This window comes from Pteropus alecto, unplaced genomic scaffold, assembly GCF_000325575.1.
Source record: "Pteropus alecto unplaced genomic scaffold, ASM32557v1 scaffold75, whole genome shotgun sequence".
NCBI classification, from domain to species: Eukaryota; Metazoa; Chordata; class Mammalia; order Chiroptera; family Pteropodidae; genus Pteropus; species Pteropus alecto.
The window spans coordinates 17,411,248-17,431,761 of NW_006440638.1; the positions used below are offsets into that span (position 1 = coordinate 17,411,248).

The following is a 20,514-nucleotide window of genomic DNA, read 5'->3' on the forward strand; positions in this document are numbered from 1 at the left end:
GTCAGAAATAACTGCTTGGGAATCTGCTTGCAGCAGTGAAATGCAGGATAAGAGATTCAACAATCAGTCTTGACTTACATTCTTGACTATGGCTTGGACTGTGTCTTCAGCCTTCTTTATACTTATAAGGTTTGGACTTCTTTTATAAGTACTTTTTATAACATATCTTATAAAGTGTAATTATTTACCCTAGATGGATAACTAGAATTATCAAGTGCACTGAATTTCCAGAGTCATGCAGCATTTAGAACGCCAGCAACGAAATCTCTGCATGTCTGTTACTTTGTAGTTTAAAGGTCTCGCTGTATTTGGGCCACTGATAATATGAGGAACGACGCTAGGAAGGACATCTGGCTAGAGGTCAGATGACGTAAGATCTAGCCTTGTCACTACACTCATCGGCTGTGATTCTGAGCCAGTTGCTCATTGTCTTTGGCCCTTGCTACCTTCAACTCTAAAGTGGGGAGAGAGATAGCTACCTCACAGGGTTCTTATGAAATCTAGGCAACACAGGTCAGGCAAATCCTGTTCACAGGCAGTCCACACCATGCAACAGAAAGACTGTCTGCCGCCGGTCTGACACAGCTCCAAGCTCACAGGCCAAATCTGGCTCCCTGTCCATTTCTGTAAATAAAGTGTTATTGGCACAAAGCTATGCTCATTCATTTACATGTCATCTATGACAGCTTTCTCCCTACAGTGGCAGGCCTGAGTTGTTGCCACCGCGACTATAAGTCTCACGAAGCCTATAAAATCTTTACTATCTAGCCCTTTCTAGAAAAAGTTTGCCAATCTCTAGTCATTCAACACCTGCCAAATCTGGGTCCCCATTCCTTAAGACTTTATTCCAAGTGCCTTTAAAAATGAAAACAAACTACCTAAAAAGCAGACAGCTTGCTTTGTGAAGAAACAAACAAAAGCAACTGACGTGAAAGATCACCCTAATGGATGAAATGTCTTGTCAGTGTAATATGTATTCTGGACCAAGTATAAAAAGCAGCTCTGGGACCTTACCGCTGACTGGGTTCTCCCAATGCAGCTACTGAGAATCTCTGACAGGACACACCTGCTGCCACCGCCTAGAAAACTGCTTCCTGGCGGGAGCAGGAGGTTGGGGTCCCATCACTCAGCTTTAAGCCTCACTTATCTCTTTCGGAGAAGGTAGGAGTAACACCTGCCCCCACAGGTTTGTAGTGAGGCCATGGAAGAGACATTTACGTAAACCAGAAAACGCTGCACCAATGTTAAGCGTTACGTCTAGGTTTCTGGGCCACAGTCACCGTCAGTTAGAGAACAGCTTTGCTGCCACTAAGTCAGCACACTTGACTTCCTGAGGAATTAAGAAAATTAATTTTGTATGTCCTGAAAGAAACTAACCACCCCCAGAAATTCTTACAAAAAAAAGAACTTGCTGTCAAAGCATGTTTTTCTCTCCATCTCTCTCTTTCTCTGAAACTAATTTATGCCTCATTCTCTAAACCTCTGACCCCGTCTTCTGTTCAGAGCAAAATCTTCGCTCCATCTATGCAGGGATTTATTAGAATTCGCTCCAAGCCGGTATCTATTCATCTTTGCATGTTTAATTATTTTCCACTTAGAACAAGAAACCGCTTAAGCGCCTACATAGTTTCTGCTGATTAATGCAAGCCATCTTTACTCAGAAAGAGAAAAATCCCTTATGGACTTCCATACCGACGAGAGAAAGGTTAAAATACATCATAACCTTGGGTAACTTTCAACAGATCCCTCTCTGATTTCATGAAGCTCATCATTCCCTAATGTGACCCAGATAACAATGTCTAATGGGGAAATTGAAAATATAAATGGAAATGAAGTAAAAGAATCTTCATCTGAAGGAATACGAAAAGCATTATTCTATAACTGATTGAATGGGCTCCAGGGACTCTGTATTGGGAGGAAAAAAAAAGTGATAACAGTCATTAAGAATCCCACTCTGTGCGACTGCATTTTTATGTGCATATACAATTACGGATTTCATTATTCCAAAGCCTTCCTTTGATTAACAATAAAAGCAAAGGCTTTCAAACCCAAATGTGTCACTTTGAGTTTCTATGCAAAGACTTAAAGACTAGTGCTGTTGGAGAGTTTGCTTTTACAGGGGAAGAAGATGGCATCTAGGAACATCTGTTCTGAAGGGCTTTGTTGGGTGTCAGCCACTCAACATTTATGCAAATTTTAAGATGAGGCGTGGAACTGGGCATGCGTAGCTCAAAGTGAGGTCAGATATTTTTAGTGTCTTGGGCACAGTGGTTAAAAATTACACGGTTAGAGTGATCCAGCAGGTAGGAAAGTGTGAGGCAGATCAAATGTGACAAAGGGAGTGGTGGGCAGAAGTAGAAGAGGAGGAGGCACCACTGTAATGATAATAACTGGTACTTACGTAGCGCTTACCACGGGCCAGAACCTGCTGCACCTAGATACGACATTCATTACTTACAATAACCCTATCAGATGAAAAGGGCTTAACAAAAGCGTTCTGCTTTCATGAGAGAAAGGAGGAGTCAGTTACGGAGGGCCCGATTTTAAAGACATTAACTAGCTTTCCCTGGTGGTGTTGGCTGGTAAGTGTGAGGGTGGGACAGGGTGCAGGCCGGTACCGGCCACAGCTCACAGTGGTAGTGGAGCTGGTGGCAGTGCCTGCCCTCAGGAGGCAGCGTTGAGGCTGGGATGACCCAGCGAAGGCCTGCCTGCAGTGCCTGGTGGAGAGACTGGCAGGAATCCCTCTCACCTGCACGGGCAGCAGGCGCCCTGACTAGGAACAGAAAGGTCTTACCAAGTCTTTGTCGCTGTCCTTTGTGAACGTCTTCTCCTTTTCGTCTTCATTCTTGGTCCAGCTGTAGGAGATCATGTAGTTCATGATGGGCGGGTGGTAGATGGTCTCTGGCTGGCTCCAGGATACCTGCAGTGCCGTCTGGTTCAGAGGCTGCACCTTCATGTGGATGGGCGGAGAGCTGCAAACTGAAGACACGGATGGCCAAGCTCAGGGGGTTCCCGGCACAACATCCCATTCATTCGTCTACCCTGTGTTCTTAAAGAATCCAACCTCGAAAAGTCGACATAGTCATACAGGAGACGCCCATATGCCCTTCCTTCACCTAAATCTGCCCACTGTTGGCACCTTGTCACATCAGTTCTCTTTCTCTCTCATCCTATACACACACGAATTGTTTTCCTGCTAAGTCATCGTAAGCAAGTTGCCGAAATCTTGACACTTCACGCCTTAATACTCTGGCCTACATCTCTTAAGAATGAGGACAATCTCCTACATAATTGCGATAGACTGAATGTTTTGTTCCCCCCAAATTTACATACTGAAAACTAATCCCAGCTGTCATGGTATTTGGAGGTGTGGCCTTTGGGAGGCAGTTAGGTCATGAGGGTGGGGCTCTTGTGAATGGAATTAGTGTCCTTATGAAAGAGCCTCCAAAGAGCTCCCTAGCCCTTCTGTCACGTGAGGACACAGTGAGGAGGCGGCATTATCAGTGGGGTCTCACCAGAAGGTAAATCTGCCGGTACCTTATCTTGGATTTCCCAGCCCTCAGGGCTGGGAAAAATAAATTACTATTGTTTATAAGCCACTTGGTCTATGGTACTTTGTTATAGCAGCCTGAGCTAAGAAAATAACCTTAACACTGTTATCATATGTAAGAATAAAAACATTAATTCAATAATACTATCTGATACACAGCCCATATTCAAATGTCCCCAATTGTCTCTGAAAGGTTGTTTATAGCTGTTTTCTCCCTTATTAGTTGCATTTAATTGTTGTAAGGCTTTAGCCTCTTTCAGTCTACCATAGTCAAATGACCTTTTTTTCTTCATGAGTTTTTAGTAGAAGCCAAGCCATTTGAAACTGTGGGGTATCCTAATGAACTAAAATTGTAGATCAAATTTTATTGTAAATAAACTGGTACATAAACAAATGCAATTTAAAATGAGACTTTAAATAAGTTTAAAGCAAAGTTACCAAAAAAAAAAAACCCCCAAAAACGGGGGGGATGATTTTCCCTGGATCAGCAGGACCCAGTGAAACTATGCTGACGTGGAGCGTAAGGGAAAGTCAGGCGAATTCTTTTTTACTCTTTGTAGCCGGCAGGGTCGAAGGGACATGGTGGTCTATGAAAGGGTTGAGAATATCAAGTTAGCCTTTAAAAACAATATTTTAGGCCTCTAAATGTGTTCTTTCCCAGTGGCCGTGGTTCCTGCCTCCGTGGGGCTTAAGAGTCTGGAGCACTGTTCCTTAACCTCGGTACTATTGACCACTTGAGCCAGATTATTATTCTTTCCTCGTGGGGGGCTGTCCTGTGTGTTGTATAGGGTGTTGAGCAGCATCCCTGGCCTCTACCCACTGGATGCAAATAGCATTCCCCATCCTCCCAACTGTAACAACTAATAATGTCCCCAGAGAATGCCAACTGTCCCTCGGGGTGGGGGGAGGGGCCATCGCCTCTGGCTGAGAACCACTGGTATAAATAGGGACAAGGAGATTCACCAAAGAATCACAGACGTGGAGCTGATATTGCATACCCAGATGGGACAGATGGAGGGGAAGAGAAGGAGAGGGTATTTTCCAAGCATATTACAGGAGGATCTGACTCAGGCTATGGGCCCTGGGGAAGACTCCTTTGAGGAAGGCACATCTGAGAGCTGAGAGTGGAGATTACATGGGTGGGAGTCAGGAGAAGAAGGAGAGAGCAGGCCGAGGGACCACAGGAGGGAGAAGGCCTGAGGGGCTGAAAGGAGGCCAGTGAGCCTGGGTCAAGGCACGGAGAATGAGGAGGGAGACAAGCAGTGCCAGGTTTAGCTGGAGTAGGAGTCCTCATCGGCCCAGATGAAAATTCTGGTCTTTATCCTAAGAGCACTCAGAAGCCACTGGAAAGATCCGAACCAGAGAATGACACAAGCAGGTCTTTGCTTTACAAAGATCCCTTGAGCTTCAGCTGAGCATAGAAGAACCCGGAGGAGCCAGGATGGGAGGCGGGAGGCCTGTGAGAAAGTGCTGCAGATGGCCAGTTAGTTGCTTGTAGACCAGCGAGGGTACAAAAGAACAGCAGCTTCCAGAGTGAAGAGTTAGAGGTCAAACTGAGAAGGCTGGTGATGTGCTGGACAAGGAGAGGCATGAGGAAGAGAGGGCCAGTGAGGACAACTCTCAGGTTCTGAGTGTAGGAGGGGTGAGCAACCCTGGAGGAGATGAGACAGGGGACCACGGCTTGGTTCTGGCGTCTCCCAGGAGCCCACCTTGGCCAGACTCCCCAAGATCCCCAAGGCCAAGGCAGCCCTGGAGAGCGGGATGGCTTTCCTGCCAGAGAAGCATGGGCCCTGCTTGAAGGAGCTGGCTGCTGGAGAAAAGAGGAGATTGGTTTTGACAGGGAGGCCTCCTTTTGCTCTTCAACTGCCAAATCACGCAGCAGTCAGAGATTTGCTTTGTGTGACTGAGACAGGAAGGAAGAGATAAATTAATGAGGCATTCCCACTGCCCTGAAGAACCCCGGGAGGCATCGCACTGCCTGCCTCGCAAATGCCACCAGAGCAGGGACATCAAACAGAGTCTGAAGGGAGGCTTCCACAGAGACGTAGTGGGGGCAAAATGACAGAGTGTGGACACTAGGTGGCGCTAACGTACCGTTTTAAAAATACCCCAAGTTAAGTGGCTAACAGTTTCTCAAGACCGCATACAGGGGGGAAAGTGAGGAAAAGATCGACACCCCCATATTTCCAAATGCCAATAACGAACCAAGTAGCTCTCTATATTGGGAAGCTCCTATCCCTCACGACGAAGACCATGTCAGATTTCCTGACGTCTACATCTTTTCTCACCTACCATAGTCTTATTTATCTCCCTTATTCTCAAGCCATCACTATTCCCCTGCTCCAATTAGTGGTGAGCGCTATGGGGAGGGATATATATTTCTAAGAGTTACATCAGAACCACATAAATAATTCTATCACCCACACACGGATGCAACCATTCTTATTTATTTTTTGAAATTAAAATAGCTGTGTTTTTCTTTGCTGATTACAATGATTCATGTTAATGTTTTAAAAAAGAAACCCAAGTAGCACAAAAAAAAAATAAAAAGAAAGTTTGAAAAAATCACCCCAAATTCAAGCACCCAGAGATAACTATTACTAACTTTCTGGGGTGTCAAAATCCAGGTATCTCTTCTTACACATGTAAAAGCACATACACACCATCTGATGTAAATGGAGTATGATGCATTGTGGCCTGTAATTAAATTTTTTATTGTTTTTGTATTTTACTCAGTAAGTCATGGATATATTGTCTTGTCAACAAATGAAGCTTGGAATCACTGTTTTAAATGAAAGTACAGAATCCTACTGTCTCAATGAATAGAAAATACTGTTAAGCTCGCAAAAAAGGCAGGTTTGGCCTCCCTCTAACAGGACCACCCACCAGGGCAGGAATTCAGTAACCAAGGAGCCTCTGAAGAACCACACCTGCCCCTGACTCCACATCGGAGCATCAGGCCAGGGGTTCGCAGGCTAAGAAGCCGTACCCAGGCCACAGGACGGGCAGGTGTAACAGAAATTTCTCTCTACTCTCATCTCCCACCACCACCTCCTTGAGAGGGAGGGGTTGTCTGGGCCAGATTTGGAGGAAGCGTCTGCAGAGGACTAGGAGGACCTAGAGCAGGGGTTGGCAAACTTTTCCTATAAAGGGCCAGATAGTAAATACTGTCCGTTTTGTGAGCCATACAGTCTCTGTCACAAATAACTGACTCCGTCTTCGAAGCACAAAGGCGGGCTCAGGCGATGTATATACGAATGAGTGTGGCTGTGCTTCAGTAAAACTTCATTCATGGATACTACATGTCAATTTCATTAGCTATTCATGTGCTATTAAATATTCTACTGCTTCTGATTTTTTTCCAGCTGTTTAAAATATAAAAACCATTCCTAGTTTATGGAGGTATAAAAAATGGTGGTGGTGGGTGAGCTGGGGACAGTGGTTTGCTGATCCCAGGCCTAGAAGGTAATGGGAGGCCAAACCTTATCTGAAACATGTTTAGCGACTACACGTATATCTTCAGCACTGGAGTTCTGCCCCTCAGCACAGCCTAAGAGGCCCGCCCCTCCACAGAGCTGAGATCCATCCGAGCATGTAGCGCTGCGTAGAATTATATTATTGATTTCACTGACTATCTATAATAAATAATCTAACTCTCCCACTAGAAATGTAAGCTCCATGAGGTTGGCACCTTTTTCTGTCTTGCTTGCCACATTATCCTTGGTGCTAAAACAGAACCTGGCAGAGCGGGCTCTCCATAAATATTGGCTAACGAAGGGCATGCTGGATAGATGGCCTAAATTCCTTATTCTCCTGGTCCATAGGTCCTGCATGATGTGACCACCCTCCAAGTTTCCAACTTCATGGCTTTCCATTCTCCTCACTTACTCATCTCCGGCAGCCTCCACCCCAGCCTGCTAAAAACGCCCCTCCCTAGAGGTCTCCTCTGTTCCCGAGCCCTTTGCTCCCCTCCTCCAAGTGCCCATCACTATGTCCTCCTTGCCAGTCCATGTCTCTGTCCCTCTGACAGAGCTGTAAGACCTCCAGGGCAAGCACCGGGCCTCAAGTTTCACTGATGGAATGAGAGCAGGTATTTTGCTTAGTCAGGACCACTGATAAGGTTCCCGTCTATAAAATCGGTGCCACACAATCCATTCCTGGGCTCACCTTCAGGACCCGCAAGTTCATGTGAGGAGCCTGTCCTTGGCCTTTAATTCATACCTTTACTAAGGGGATATGTGCTAATCAGAAAAAGCATTTGGTCTCTGGTGGGGACAAAAATCCCGGCATGCTTGGCGGCCGCAGGAGGCGAGAGGAACAGATGCCCTTCAAAGAACATGAAAATAAGTAGACAGCACACTAGTGTGCCTTGTGCTTCGAAGTTTTGCCTGTTCTTTTCAGTGATGGAAACCCTTCTTTCAAATAAAACCTCTCTCGAAATTCCAAATACAAAACAGACAAAAGCAGCACTATGGGATTTTATGGAACAGTTTGGAAAAGCTGGTATAAACAAGAGTAGGCTTTGGAGCCAGACCCACATAGACGCTTGAGTTCTTATACGTAAAATGGGTGGCTATAACCCAGCAATATTCTCCTCACATGACTGGGGTGAGAATAACAGAGCACTGTGGCTAAACCAAAATACAGATACAGGGACAAGGTTCTGGGCCCATATGGTGTTTTACAAATTAGTATATTTCACATATAAAGCTGGATTTTCAAATTGGGCCGGTACCCACACATGGCAGTGGTTACCCAGAGCAGCAAATCAGCTTCAGACTAAATGTGTGCGCTCATATTTGCCTCAGTTCCTACCACTCCCTATTGCTTTCCCCAGCTGGCTTCACCCACAGCCAGGTGAGTTTTCCATTAGACGAAACAAGCACCAGCAACACTGTCACAGGCACACTGCTGGTGCCCAACACCCATTGCAAACAGCACCATTAGCCAAACACGGAGTCTGCCAGTCCTCTTAACACAACCTTCTGCACAAAACTGAAGCATTTTAACCATGTGGGAAGCACCACACCCAGTTCTCTAAACAAATATCCCCTGTGAGGGGCTCCTGACATCAGCCTTCCCCTTCTCAGGGCCTGATTACATTCCCACTGGTGTCTGATTGCTTTTCACAGGCCTCTCGGGTGATGCTCATGCCAGCCCTGAGAATTTCTACCTTCATTCTAAACCACCTTTAATTATGACCCCAGACTTTGTTAAATAATGAAGAGGCTTCTAGCAGAGCACCCAAGGTCCTCTGACTCTAAATCAAAATCAAGGATATTTTCTCAGTGGTTCCCCAAGTAAACGGCAAGTTCTCCCACCCCACCACAGTCTTCTCCATTTTCGGTGTTAAACTAACGTGATACGTTATGAGTTGAAGGTCCCCCTCTGCGCCTGCCTCCTCTGAGTTTCAAACGGGAGGCAACAGGCCAATTATTGGTCAGGAGTCAGAGACAGCACTGCTCAAACACAGCAATTTGGTGCCTAGTCACAATTTCAGAATGCTTGTCAACAGAAACGGAACTGCTGCCTACTGGGAGGCGGGGATGGGGGGTGGTGAGGGGGTGCCTCCCCCCAGGGACCTGCCTGGCAGGGAGAGAGCGGGAGCGCTATCTCCTCTTACAGCAGAAGGAGCAACTCAAGTGGAACAGAGCCACAAGCCTTGCCTCAGACAGCTTAAATGCCTGTCATTTCTTTATCGCCCCAGCTCAGCTCAAGAATCCTTGAATTTGGAGTCCTTTAGGGGAAGTTTCCAAAGAAATGGCCTCAGGGAAGGATTTCTCTGTCCGAAGGGCTATATCAAAGAGGTCTAGGTAAACGTGAAATCCCCCAAAGCAGGCCGTGTAGGACTTCAAACCCGGAATCTTGGCGCTCTGAGGTGTCACCTCCCCCAGCCCTCGAGACCTTAAGAAAAGGAAACTGCACGGGCAAAGGTGCCAGAACCAGGAAGGAGATCAAAGCAGGACCCCATATTCAGCATTCTGGGGATTTACAACATCCCAGTGATATCCTGTTGGAGCTGCCAGCTGCCCAGGTCATGCTGTGTATTTCTCTCAGATGATTCACACATGCAGAACTGAATCCCAGAAGCGGGTTCAATTATTCTCCCCATTAAAGATGAGCGAGGACGCAGGGGTCCAGAGAGACCAAGCCACTGGGCTGGGCCACGGACAGAGTGGGCGGAGGGTTCAGAACTGGAACGCAGCCTGTCATATTCTACACCAGAGGGGGTGAAGGCACAGGGGCTGGTCGTGTGTGTTCTATACACACACCTCACACGTGTTTTTCTACTTGCAAGATAGTAATAAAGACGTCTGGAGGATTAGTCAAAGTGCTTAAAAGGTGAAAACTGCTCCATGCGGGCACTGTGCATCACTACTGCAGCCTCAGCTCCGTGAATTTTTGGTGGGTTACAATCCTTTGCGTGCATGCGTGTGCACACACACACACACACGCACACACGTGCAAGCTTCCTTCCTTCTCTCTTTCTCTACCTTCTTGATCTTCTCTGTTCTCAATGACAGATGAGAGGGTGGGGGTCTGACAATTTCCAGAGCAGCCTTCAACTCCTTCTAGGCCCTCTAAAACAAGACGTGCCTAGTCACCATTTCCCATCATCAGAAATGCAATCTAGGTTCATGGTCCCTCAAGCCATCATGGGATGCTGGAAATATATCTGGTGGTGCAGGGCGACCACCCCCAAGGCCTTTACACTGTGCCATTCTATGCCGACATAACAATAGTAACAAGTCCCATCTGATGAGCCTGGCTCTGGGCTGAGTTAGCACATTTCTCAAATTATGTCATCAAATCCTCACTGTAATTCTGTGGGGCTGCTGACTCCATCATTACTTCTGTTTTCGAAACCAAGATCCAAGAGAGTCATTCATTCACTTACTTATTACTCTGGAGTCAGACTACTTTGGTTCTGGACATGCCAGCTGTGTTGTCATGAAATGCTTAAGCACTTGCTGACTGATGTATAGGAAGTGTGCTAAAAGGAGTAGCTATTGTTAAATGTTTACCGAACACCTGCTATGTGCCATGATCCTGACCAGCAACTAACAATGAAAGTGAACAGAAGGGGACATCGGTTCTTGACCTCCTGGAGATTAACACACCAGCCACTTAGTAATCCTCATCAATCAGTTTTCTGTATCTACAGGTTTTTTTTTGTTGTTGTTGTTTGTTTGTTTTACGATTCCACATATAAGAGAAACTATACAGTATTTATCTATCTCTGTCTGCCTTATTTCATTTAGCATAATGGCCTTGAGGTCCATCCATGTTGCTGCAAAGGGCAAGATTTCATTCTTTTTTTAATGGCTGAACATTATGCCATTATATATATGCCACTATACATTATGCCACTATAATTTCTTTATCCATTCATCCATCAATGGACACTTAGGTTGTTTCCGTACCTTGGCTATTGTGAATAATGCTGCAATGAACATGGGAATGCATATATCTTTTCGAGTTAGTGTTTTCATTTCCTTCAGATAAACACCCAGAAGTGAAATTTCTGTATCACCTGTCGTTCCACTTTTAATTTTTTGAAGAACCTCCATGCCATTCTCCATAGTGGCTGTACCAATTTACATTCCCACCAGCAGTGCACAAGCATTCCCTTTTCTCCACATCCTCACAAACACTTGTTATTTGCTGTCTTTTTGATAACAGCCTTTCTAAGAGGTGTGAGGTGATAGCTTATTGTGGTTTTAATTTGCATTTCCCTGATGATGAATGATGTTGAGCATCTTTTCACGTACCTGTTGGCTATCTGTAAATCTTCTCTTATTCTAATATTTGGTCTCTGTCTCCTGTCCCTTTCACAGGGCTTCTAAATTCTTTGTAAATTCCTAAGTGATAAGAGCACTAAGGAGCATCTTTCCATGCAGGTGACTCTTGAACAGCTTCTGGGTTGCAGCTTGTCAATGGAAAGACCAAGTCACAATTAGAAGCTTGGAATTTTCAGCCCCAACTCCCTTTCTCAAAGCAGGGGAGAGAGGTTGGAAATAGAGTTAATAATTGATTATGCCTATGTGCCCAAGCCTCCATAAAACTCCCAAAAGTATGGGGTTCAGAGAGCTTCCAATGTGGCTATTCATCTGTATCCTTTATCATATCCTTTAATGAACTGGTAATCGTGTTTCCCTGAGTTTGAGGAGTCTAACGAATTAATCAAACCCAAGGAGGGGGCTGTGGGAACCTCTGATTCATAGCCAAGTCCGACAGAAGTTGTGGGTAGCCTGAGGACCTGCTACTTGCAATTGGCATCTGAACTCGGGGAGAAGTCTTGTGGGACCGAGCCCTTAACTGGTGAGATCTGGAGCTACCTCCATGTAGATAGTGTCAGAACTAAGTTAAACTGCTGGGCACCCAGCTGGTGTCATAGAGAATCGCTTGTTGGAGGAAAACCTCCACGTATTCGGTGACCAGAAGTGTCAGAAGTAAAGCGTTCTGAGTGAAAAAAAGGAGAAAAACACAGGAGGTGGACAGCTGGTTTTTTTCCCATTCAGGAAGGAGAACTGTAAGTTTTTCTAATACACTTGCGGAGTTTTTTCCACACCACTCAGTGGCATTCCTCCACTCCACCAACAAGCCCGACGTGCAATTGTGTTTCTCAGCCAACAATTGAGTATTAGATGCTCTGGGTAGCAATTACCATGGGAAAGAGGAAGTTTGAAAACTTTCTTATCCTGTCAGCTGTCTCTGCTGTGCATGTAACAGGGTCACATGCTCAAAATACAACAGCAGCAGCTAGTGTCCGGGAAGGCAGAAGTGAAAATTCAATTCTCTAGTCCTCCAAGTATGCGGTTTAGACTTTCTCACATTATGCTATTCCTGACCTCTCCTACCTCTTTAAAGTCTTTTTTCTCTTTTTTTAAATACGATATCCTTCTTCCTCTGAGAGCTAAGGACCATGGGAGGTGCCCATGTTTTGTGCAGAAAAAGCATTGCCTGGTTCAGCGCTAAGGGGGCGGCAACGTTCAGAATGGAGTATCTTCCCAGTCCCACTTGACAACAGCTGCTTGAACAGTGGGTGGAAGGCTGGATTCCATGTACACCAGGGCCCTTTTCTCCATTTAAACTTTAATGCTGTGATTTCCTGACAATAAAAAAGCAAAGTGTATCTCCTTCTCTTACACTGAGCACAGCATCCCTTCCACGTGGTACCTTTTAACTTCAGCCTTCTCCCACTGCCTTGCTCCAGGCTGGGCTCCAACTGAAGGTGGAAAGCCAAGACCAGGCTGCAGGTCAAGGGTGAGCGAATGCCCATGCCCTTGTACTGGAGCTGGGTTTTCTCTGGCTGAGTACCCTATTCCCCACCATTGAGATGACGTCATGGCTCCGCTTATCATGAAGAAATATCCGGGTCATTTAGAGTTCTATAGCTGCCCTCAGGAATTTGACACTGTTTTCTAAACATCGTATAAGACCTAAGATGCCATGAGCTGTCTTTGTAAGTAATCCCAATAGCCTTGCCAAGTGATCATCTAGTGATCCACACTGATGAGGTTAGCTGGGCTTTATTTAAATCATTGACTCTATGTGATTATGATACAATAGGTCAAGGTGCCCTCATTTCTTTCAATTTGGTCCTTAAAATGATTTTTCTTTTAGAATTAGGTATTCCTAAGGCTTGGTACCAAATATATTTAAAAGAGCAGTCCTGGCTCTTGACTGACATTTACCTAATTAGCTTTGGCACCTGCCCCTCATTAATTCTGATTTGGGGTGAGGGGGCCTTAGGTTGAGTTCCATTGTTTGGATTCCAACCTTGCTTTGACCCCCAGATGTGGCGTCTGGTAAGGATGGCCCTCTAGGATATGGTTCCACATCTGGGGACTGGCCTCAAACAGTTCCTCCGAGCCTTGGTCAAGAGGACCGCGAGGGAAAAGGGGACCTGCCACTTGCATGGAGAGACCAGGCTATGAACAGGCAGCGCCCCTGGTGGGGATTCACGTATGCGGCACTTGGGAGGGACTGGGCCGCCTCGGCCTCTTGGCTGTCTCTGGCACATGGGTCCATATGCTCTGAAGAGCCTGGGCTTCTGGCTTGCTGGTGAAGGTCGACAGTTTTAAATGTCCGGACACGCTTCCCTAAGAAGGCTCCTTTCTCTTGGGAAGGCTTTGCTGGTGCCAGCTCAGGAACACAGAAACCACCAGGCTCTCAGCACTTGATGTATGATACCTGTCAGCATTTAGTGTCAGGCATCTAGACAGCACCTTCTCAACACAGGCACAGATTTGAATGGGATGGCCGAGACACTGATTTCAGTCCAAGCCAGTGCTTTGGAGTCACAAAACCAGTCCAGGGAGGGCTCAGGAGTGAAGCCAGCAGCCACGATGACCACTAGCTATGCTGAGAAGGAAAGAGGACAGGAGGACTTGAGAGGACTCAACACGGGCTCCCAATTCAGCACCTTTACAGATGGTCTTTCAATCTTAGGCCTCGGGGAATGAAGAGGTGAGACTGTTTCTTATGCCATGAGAAAGCCAAGCCTTCTGTCCAAGTTCCTTATACCTGAAGAAAAACAACCTTAACTAACGGGTGCTTGTTTGCGAAATAATCACCGGGAAGAATGGGGGAGATAAATAGTCTGTCTCCCAGCTATACTCTGTGATTCCAGATGCAGACACAGACCTCGGAGCCTCGTGCTTCATGGGCTGTGAATGCTAGTTAGCTAGAGAAAAGGGGAACTGTGTCACTCTGGGGAAGAGAATGCTGCCGGCCTTTATTAATTTTCAGATTGTTGTTCACAAGCGCCACGGTGCCCACACAAATAAATACACTGTCAAGGAAGATTTTTCTAGAGAGCAAAGAAAAGCTGAAGCTGCAGGAAGGTGACTAAGTCGGCCTTCGAGATCGAACTCTGCCTAACCCACCTGAACACAGAGAGGATTAAGAAATTAGTAATATTTATAGATAGATGGCCTTTGGCGTCTGCTAAAAATATCAGTTCAACAGCTCCTCAGACATAAAGCGGTTCTGCCTGGCAGCATCCTGACACCAGCGCCTGCAACTTTAAGTGCCCCCATTGTCTACTTTCCAGTGCGGGAGAGTACATATTCCGTGGGACAGAAAACCTCTCAATGGTTTTTCTGAGATGACTGCTTCCAGCCAAGTGCCTTATGGTCACAGTGGAAGATGGCTTCCCACATCCTGGGAGCCTCTCTGATTTCAGGTACTGGGAGTGCCGTGGAATCCTAATCCAAATGCCTGGCTATGCTCCTCCCACAAGAGCACACAGCTGGGGCTAGATCATAAATGCCCCAACCGTGCCAACTCTTGTGACAAGAATCTTTTTACTCCTGGCCATGTGGCGTGTGTGAGTTAGCTTAGTCCATCCGTCCATCCATCCATCCGTCCATCCACCCAGTCCAATATTTACTGAGGACCTAACAGTGAACACTGCACACTTTCTCCAACAACAAAAAAAGACAAAGAAGACAGTTTCACCCCTCCTGGAATTTATGTGGTAATGCGAGAGCTGGATATCAGAAAAAGAGAAATCACGGAAATGAATGTACGATTCCAACTGTGCCGAGTGCTATAAAAGAAAAGAACGGGTGTTTTGACACAGGGGGCCGGGCCATGGCGGCCAGGAAACTTCCCTGGGGAAGGGACCCTACAGCTGAGCTACGAAGGCTGAGGAGGGGGTGCTAAGGCGCAGAGGTAGGGCAAGGGCCTTCCGGACAGAACAAAGAGCCTGTTGGGACAGGAGGGTGGCCAGTGGACTGAAGTACAAGACGCCAAGAGAAGTAAAGTGCAAGATGGGACCGAGGAAGGGGATAGGACGTGTAGAACACTTTAAGAATAGTGGATTTCATTGGAAAAGTTTTAATAATTTTAAAACCATAAAATCGCACTTATAGGAGGAAGACAGCACGGTCGCTTTATTCTGAAATGTGTTCTCCAGTGACCATGTCACAAGTAACAGGTTGTTCTGAACAAATAAAGAAGCCACTGCTGACATACAGACAAGAATGCACTATGTGCAGAGTACTTTCCATGCTGAGGCTTTGTAGTATATGTTCCCTATACTGTCTCACTTAAAGAGGCACAAGCCAAGGAGGGAGTTTGTAATTATTACCTTCATTTTATAGACAAGAAAATCAAGACTTAGATATTTCTAGAATAAGAAAATATAGGAGTAAATGGTTGACTTGGAATTTGAGTTTAGGTTTGCATGACTCTAAAATCTATATCCTTACCTAGTGCCTTATAATTGCCCATTCATTCATTCTTTCATTCAGTCAATAATGATTATACAACTACTATGTCCTACTATGTTAGGCTCTGTTGATCTGTTGATTCAAGGATGCACAAGATCTTCAGCCTGGCAGGCCCCACTGTCCAGATCAAGTGGGTACACTGGCCCCTACAGGGACTGACCCTGTGATCAAGGCATCAGCAGCCTGTGCCCTGAACATTCAAGATAACCTGCCAAAAGCAAGCCAAGCAAAGAGAGACTGATTCCTTTTGGGAAGATAAACCCAATCTTCAGGAAGAGCGCTCTATCCCCACGAGCACATTTAGTCGTAAAGCTCCTTCATTTGGAAAAGGAGTACTACACCATGTTGTTCAAGACACCTGATGACATTTAAAACAAAGAGGCCGCCACTTGTGGATTCATCGGAAGCTGGCAGTCCCTTTGAAAACTGAAAGGACACTGCATCTGGACATAATAAGAGGATCTCGGTTCACATTCTCAGCTTTATCACTTCCCGGCTGAAAGGCTCTAGATGATCATTTGCTCTTTCTGAGTCTCAGACCCTTCAGCTGTTAAAGGGAAACAACGGCACCGCATTTCTCTTTGCACACCCCCACCACCCTCATCCAAACTGTTAGTAAATCTCAGACGCTCTATTCCAAAATCTATCCCTCAGGATCGTCCCTACCTCCACCAAGATCACTCGCATTCAACCACTGGCGTCCTGCCTGGGATATTTCTATCAGCCTCCTGTTGGTCTTGCAGATTCCACCCCAGGTCCTCTGCAAACATTCTTCACATAATAGTGATGGGTTAAAACACCTGTTCGCATCATTCCATAGCCCTGCTTAAGTCCCTCCCCAGGCTTCACACTGCTGTTAAGAACACAATCATAACTCCTTAACGAGAAAAGTCTTTCCCAGACTTCACCGTTGCTCAACCTCTCCCTGCTGGCCCCGAGGCCTCAGGGCCTTTGCAAATGACCTCTCCCTCTAAGTACTTTGCAGGGCTGGCTCCTTATCACCACCTGCCCTAGCCAGGGCAGATCTCTTCCCCACTGCCTCTCCACACTCTACCACTCTTAGCACACTACCTGATTTGATCTCAGGGTAAGACTGAAGCTCTATCAATGACTGACTTGTTTCTTTCTTTCTCCCCACTAAAATGTAAGCTCATGATGAGGAAGTCTCTTCCCTTGTCCCGACCCTTCATTTCTAGTGCCTAGAACTTGTTCATCATAGATGCTCAACAAATATTTGATAAATGGAAAGTAAATCCTGACAGAGGTGCTTTGAGGATTAGATAAAACAAACATGAAAGGAAGAGGCTAGCACAGCATCTGGTACACAAAATCCCTTACGTAGCCTTTTTAACCACAGGTGCTTCAGGCATAACTCCTTCGAGTCAATAAATCCTTCAGTGGAGAATGAAGCTGCTATCTGACAGATGTAAAGAAATTCACTGGCTACAAAAGATGAATCCAAATAGGTAATGCCACATGAAGTGTCTACAAAATACCAACTTTATGCCCATCAAAGGCAACTTATGCCAGTTCTATATCTTTATACACAATTATAGTAATCATGGGATGTCTGAGCATATAAAAATGTTTGATATAGTTATGGCATAACCTTCAAAAATTTTCAAAAGTATGAGGAACCCCAAATTTGGAAAGTCTTAAAAATTGCCCTAGTTTTTGCCTTCTTTCTTAATCATTCTCAAGTTTAAAAAGTACTAGCTAAATGACAGTTATTTTTAAAAGTAGGAGGTTAAAAACACTCCACGGGAGCTGCATTAAAAATGTGTTTTCCCTAGCACTTTTCTGTGTTGAAAGTTTCTGGAAGTAACAAGACAACTTATTGGAACAGTTTCTGGAGGAGAGCTGCCTACAAAAGAATTAAGTGCTCCTATCGGAGCTTCTTTTAATAAGATAAAATAATGCAAGCTCATTAGTCTGGTAAGTGGAAATGATTAAACTGAAAATAGAACAACATTAATATTTTCTCCCAAAATAGCAGAAAACTGCGATTTCAATGTCAAACTCCTTTCAAAAGCAATCACAGATTTTCTTCTTTGTTTGCTAATTTGGGTGGAAAATGTAATGCTCTTTCTCAATGTATGCTGATTTAAAATAGGCTAGTTACTTAGTCATTTTCACACAGTGGTATATGTCCTTAAAAACTGCTCTTCACCAAAAAAGGAATTGAAAATGTAGCTAAAAAAGGGATCCCTCTATCAGCAGAAGCAAAGATCATTCTCCGAAAAACATGGCATTAGCTTAGGAGACTGGAAGGTACACAGGCAGCCCGTGTCCTCTCCATCTCCTTTGCTTTCATTACATTATACGGTGTCACTTTAATTAAGTCATCAAATCAAATTATCAGATCAAGTGGTTTTGATTCCACTGTGATTTAAACAGGTTTCGTTAAATTAATAAACCATATGTTTCACGTTGTTGGAAGGAAAGTTATTTTTCTCCATTCACTGTTCCAAAAGTCTTCACAATAGACAGTATTCAGCACTTAATCAGTGAATGCTCTTCCATGTGCCGGGATATGTTGCAGAATAACTAAAATGACAGCCCATTAAATCCTAAAGTATGTCCAAGTTATTTACTGACAAAGGGCAGACTGGCAAACTGGATGTCCCTTGAACAATCCACCAAGCCTAAATACTGTTTCCATTTACTGGAACTAAAGCTTTATACTTTTTATGGATGACATCCATTATAAGTCCTTCTTCGGCAACAATACAATATTAAGATGACTCTTCCCCCCTTTTCTTTGGTGTCTCACATGGCCATTTGTCTCATTCTTGGCACCGAAAGGCTAGATTCTGTTTCCTCTATTCCAGTACATCCAATCATCCTGACAGAGGGCAGGATTGGGGCACATTAACTCAGGCATCCCCCACAGTGCTGCTCAGTGAACACTAGTTAATGATCACAGACGAGGGGATGAGGGAGGTGGGGTGCTAATATTCAGTCAGCCCATTGAGACTCTGCTTACACCTCTGGTGGAAGAGATGACCAGGTGTTAATGTGAATTGGTACGTGGCTGGTTACACAGTTAACAAATCTCTAATTGGTCCTAGGGTCTTATAGAAGAATGGAAGAGTAGGACCAACCAATGGACACTTTCCCAGTCATGGGCACTACCATATTTAAGACAAAATATTTTCCTTAAAGCCAAGTCTAAGATTCAGTTAGAGCCATACATTAGAGCAGGTCGATAAACTATGATTCTCAGGCCAAATCCAGCATGTTGCCTATTTTTGTAAACAGAGTGCTTTATTTCTACATCCAGTCATTTATATATCGTCTATGACCGCCTTCTATAGTAGCAGAGCTAAGTAGTTGCAACAGAAACCATATGACTTTCTGGTACTTAAACAAAGATGTTTACTGACTTCTGTCCTAATTAATTAATTTATTTTTCTTTCTTCTGTTTCAATGGTCCAATAAATGCATAGCTCCGTGCTCAACTTCATAGCACAGAAAGCTTCCAATAATGATCAGGGAAAATGCCAATTGAATAGGAATGAGTCTTTTTGAATTACCCGAGATTTACAAAATACAGTCCTTTTCTTTTTGAAATATTTTTTGCAGAAGACTGACAGGAAAGAACTCTTACTGTATTGGCTTTTTATTGCTTAGATCTCTAAGCCTTCCGGGCTGCCTGATTGTTAGCCTGTGTGGTTGGCTTTTGGCCTACAGTGTCCTGGAATTACCTGAGTTTTCATGGGGAAAAAATGGAGGGACATTTGATGATATGGACCATGGTTTTATGGCATGTGCACTTAAAAACAAATAGGGACATCATTAGTCATTAGGGAAATCAAAACCACAAAGAGATACTACTTCACACCCACTAGGATGGCTAAAATAAAAAAGACGTATAACAAGTGTCGGTGAGAATGTGGAGAAATGAGAATTCTTCTACATGGCTGATGGGAATGTAAACTGGTGTAGCTGTTTTTGGAAAAGAGTTTTGCAGTTCTTCAAAACTGTAAATGCAGAGTTACAATATTACTCAGCAGTTCTACTCCTAGGTTGATATTGGAGAGAACTGAGAACTATATCCACACAAAAGCTCGAATATTAATGCTCATAGAAGCACTATTCATAACGGCCAAAAAGTAAAAAAACAAAAACAAACAAACAAACAAAAAAACCTCACATGTCTGTCTATGGACTGATAAATGGATAAACAAAATGTACTTCAATGGTATATTATTCGGTCATAAAATGAAATGAAATTCTGATACATGCTTGAATATGGATAAACCTTGAAAATATAATGCTAAGTGAAAGAAGCCAGAGACAAAAAGCCAAATATTGCACGATTCCATTTATATAAAATATCCGGACAGGCATATCCACAGAGACAGAAAGTACATTAGTGGTTGCCTAGGGCTGGAGAGGTGCTGGGGAGTGGGGTGCAGGAAAAAGAACAGGAAGGAGAACAGGAGTGACTGACTGCTAATGGGTATGGACTTTCTTTTGGAGGGGGGTGATAAAAACTTTCTGAAAGTTGATAGCAGCCATGATTGCACAACTGTGCGAACATAATGGAAAACACTGAATTGTACACTTTAAAAGAATGAACTTTATGGTATGTGAATTAAATCTCAATAAAGCTGTTATTAAAAAATAAAACAAATAGGAATACTATTCAGCAAAAAATGAATGAGTTACTGATATATACCACAACATGGATAAATTTTAAAATCCTAACACCAAGGG

At 44.5% G+C, this 20,514-nt stretch overlaps 1 protein-coding gene across 3 annotated transcripts in view; it reads right to left on the reverse strand.

Annotated features, from left to right (window-relative positions):
• The window catches only part of PTPRG (protein tyrosine phosphatase, receptor type G), a 642,217-nt gene that overhangs the window by 97,606 nt on the left and 524,097 nt on the right, over nucleotides 1-20,514 (reverse strand). For all 3 annotated transcript variants that reach the window (XM_015593756.2, XM_025050798.1, XM_025050799.1), the window contains exon 9: nucleotides 2,795-2,979. In XM_015593756.2, coding sequence (XP_015449242.1) covers nucleotides 2,795-2,979 — 185 coding nt within the window. The remainder of the gene's footprint in view (nucleotides 1-2,794; nucleotides 2,980-20,514) is intronic.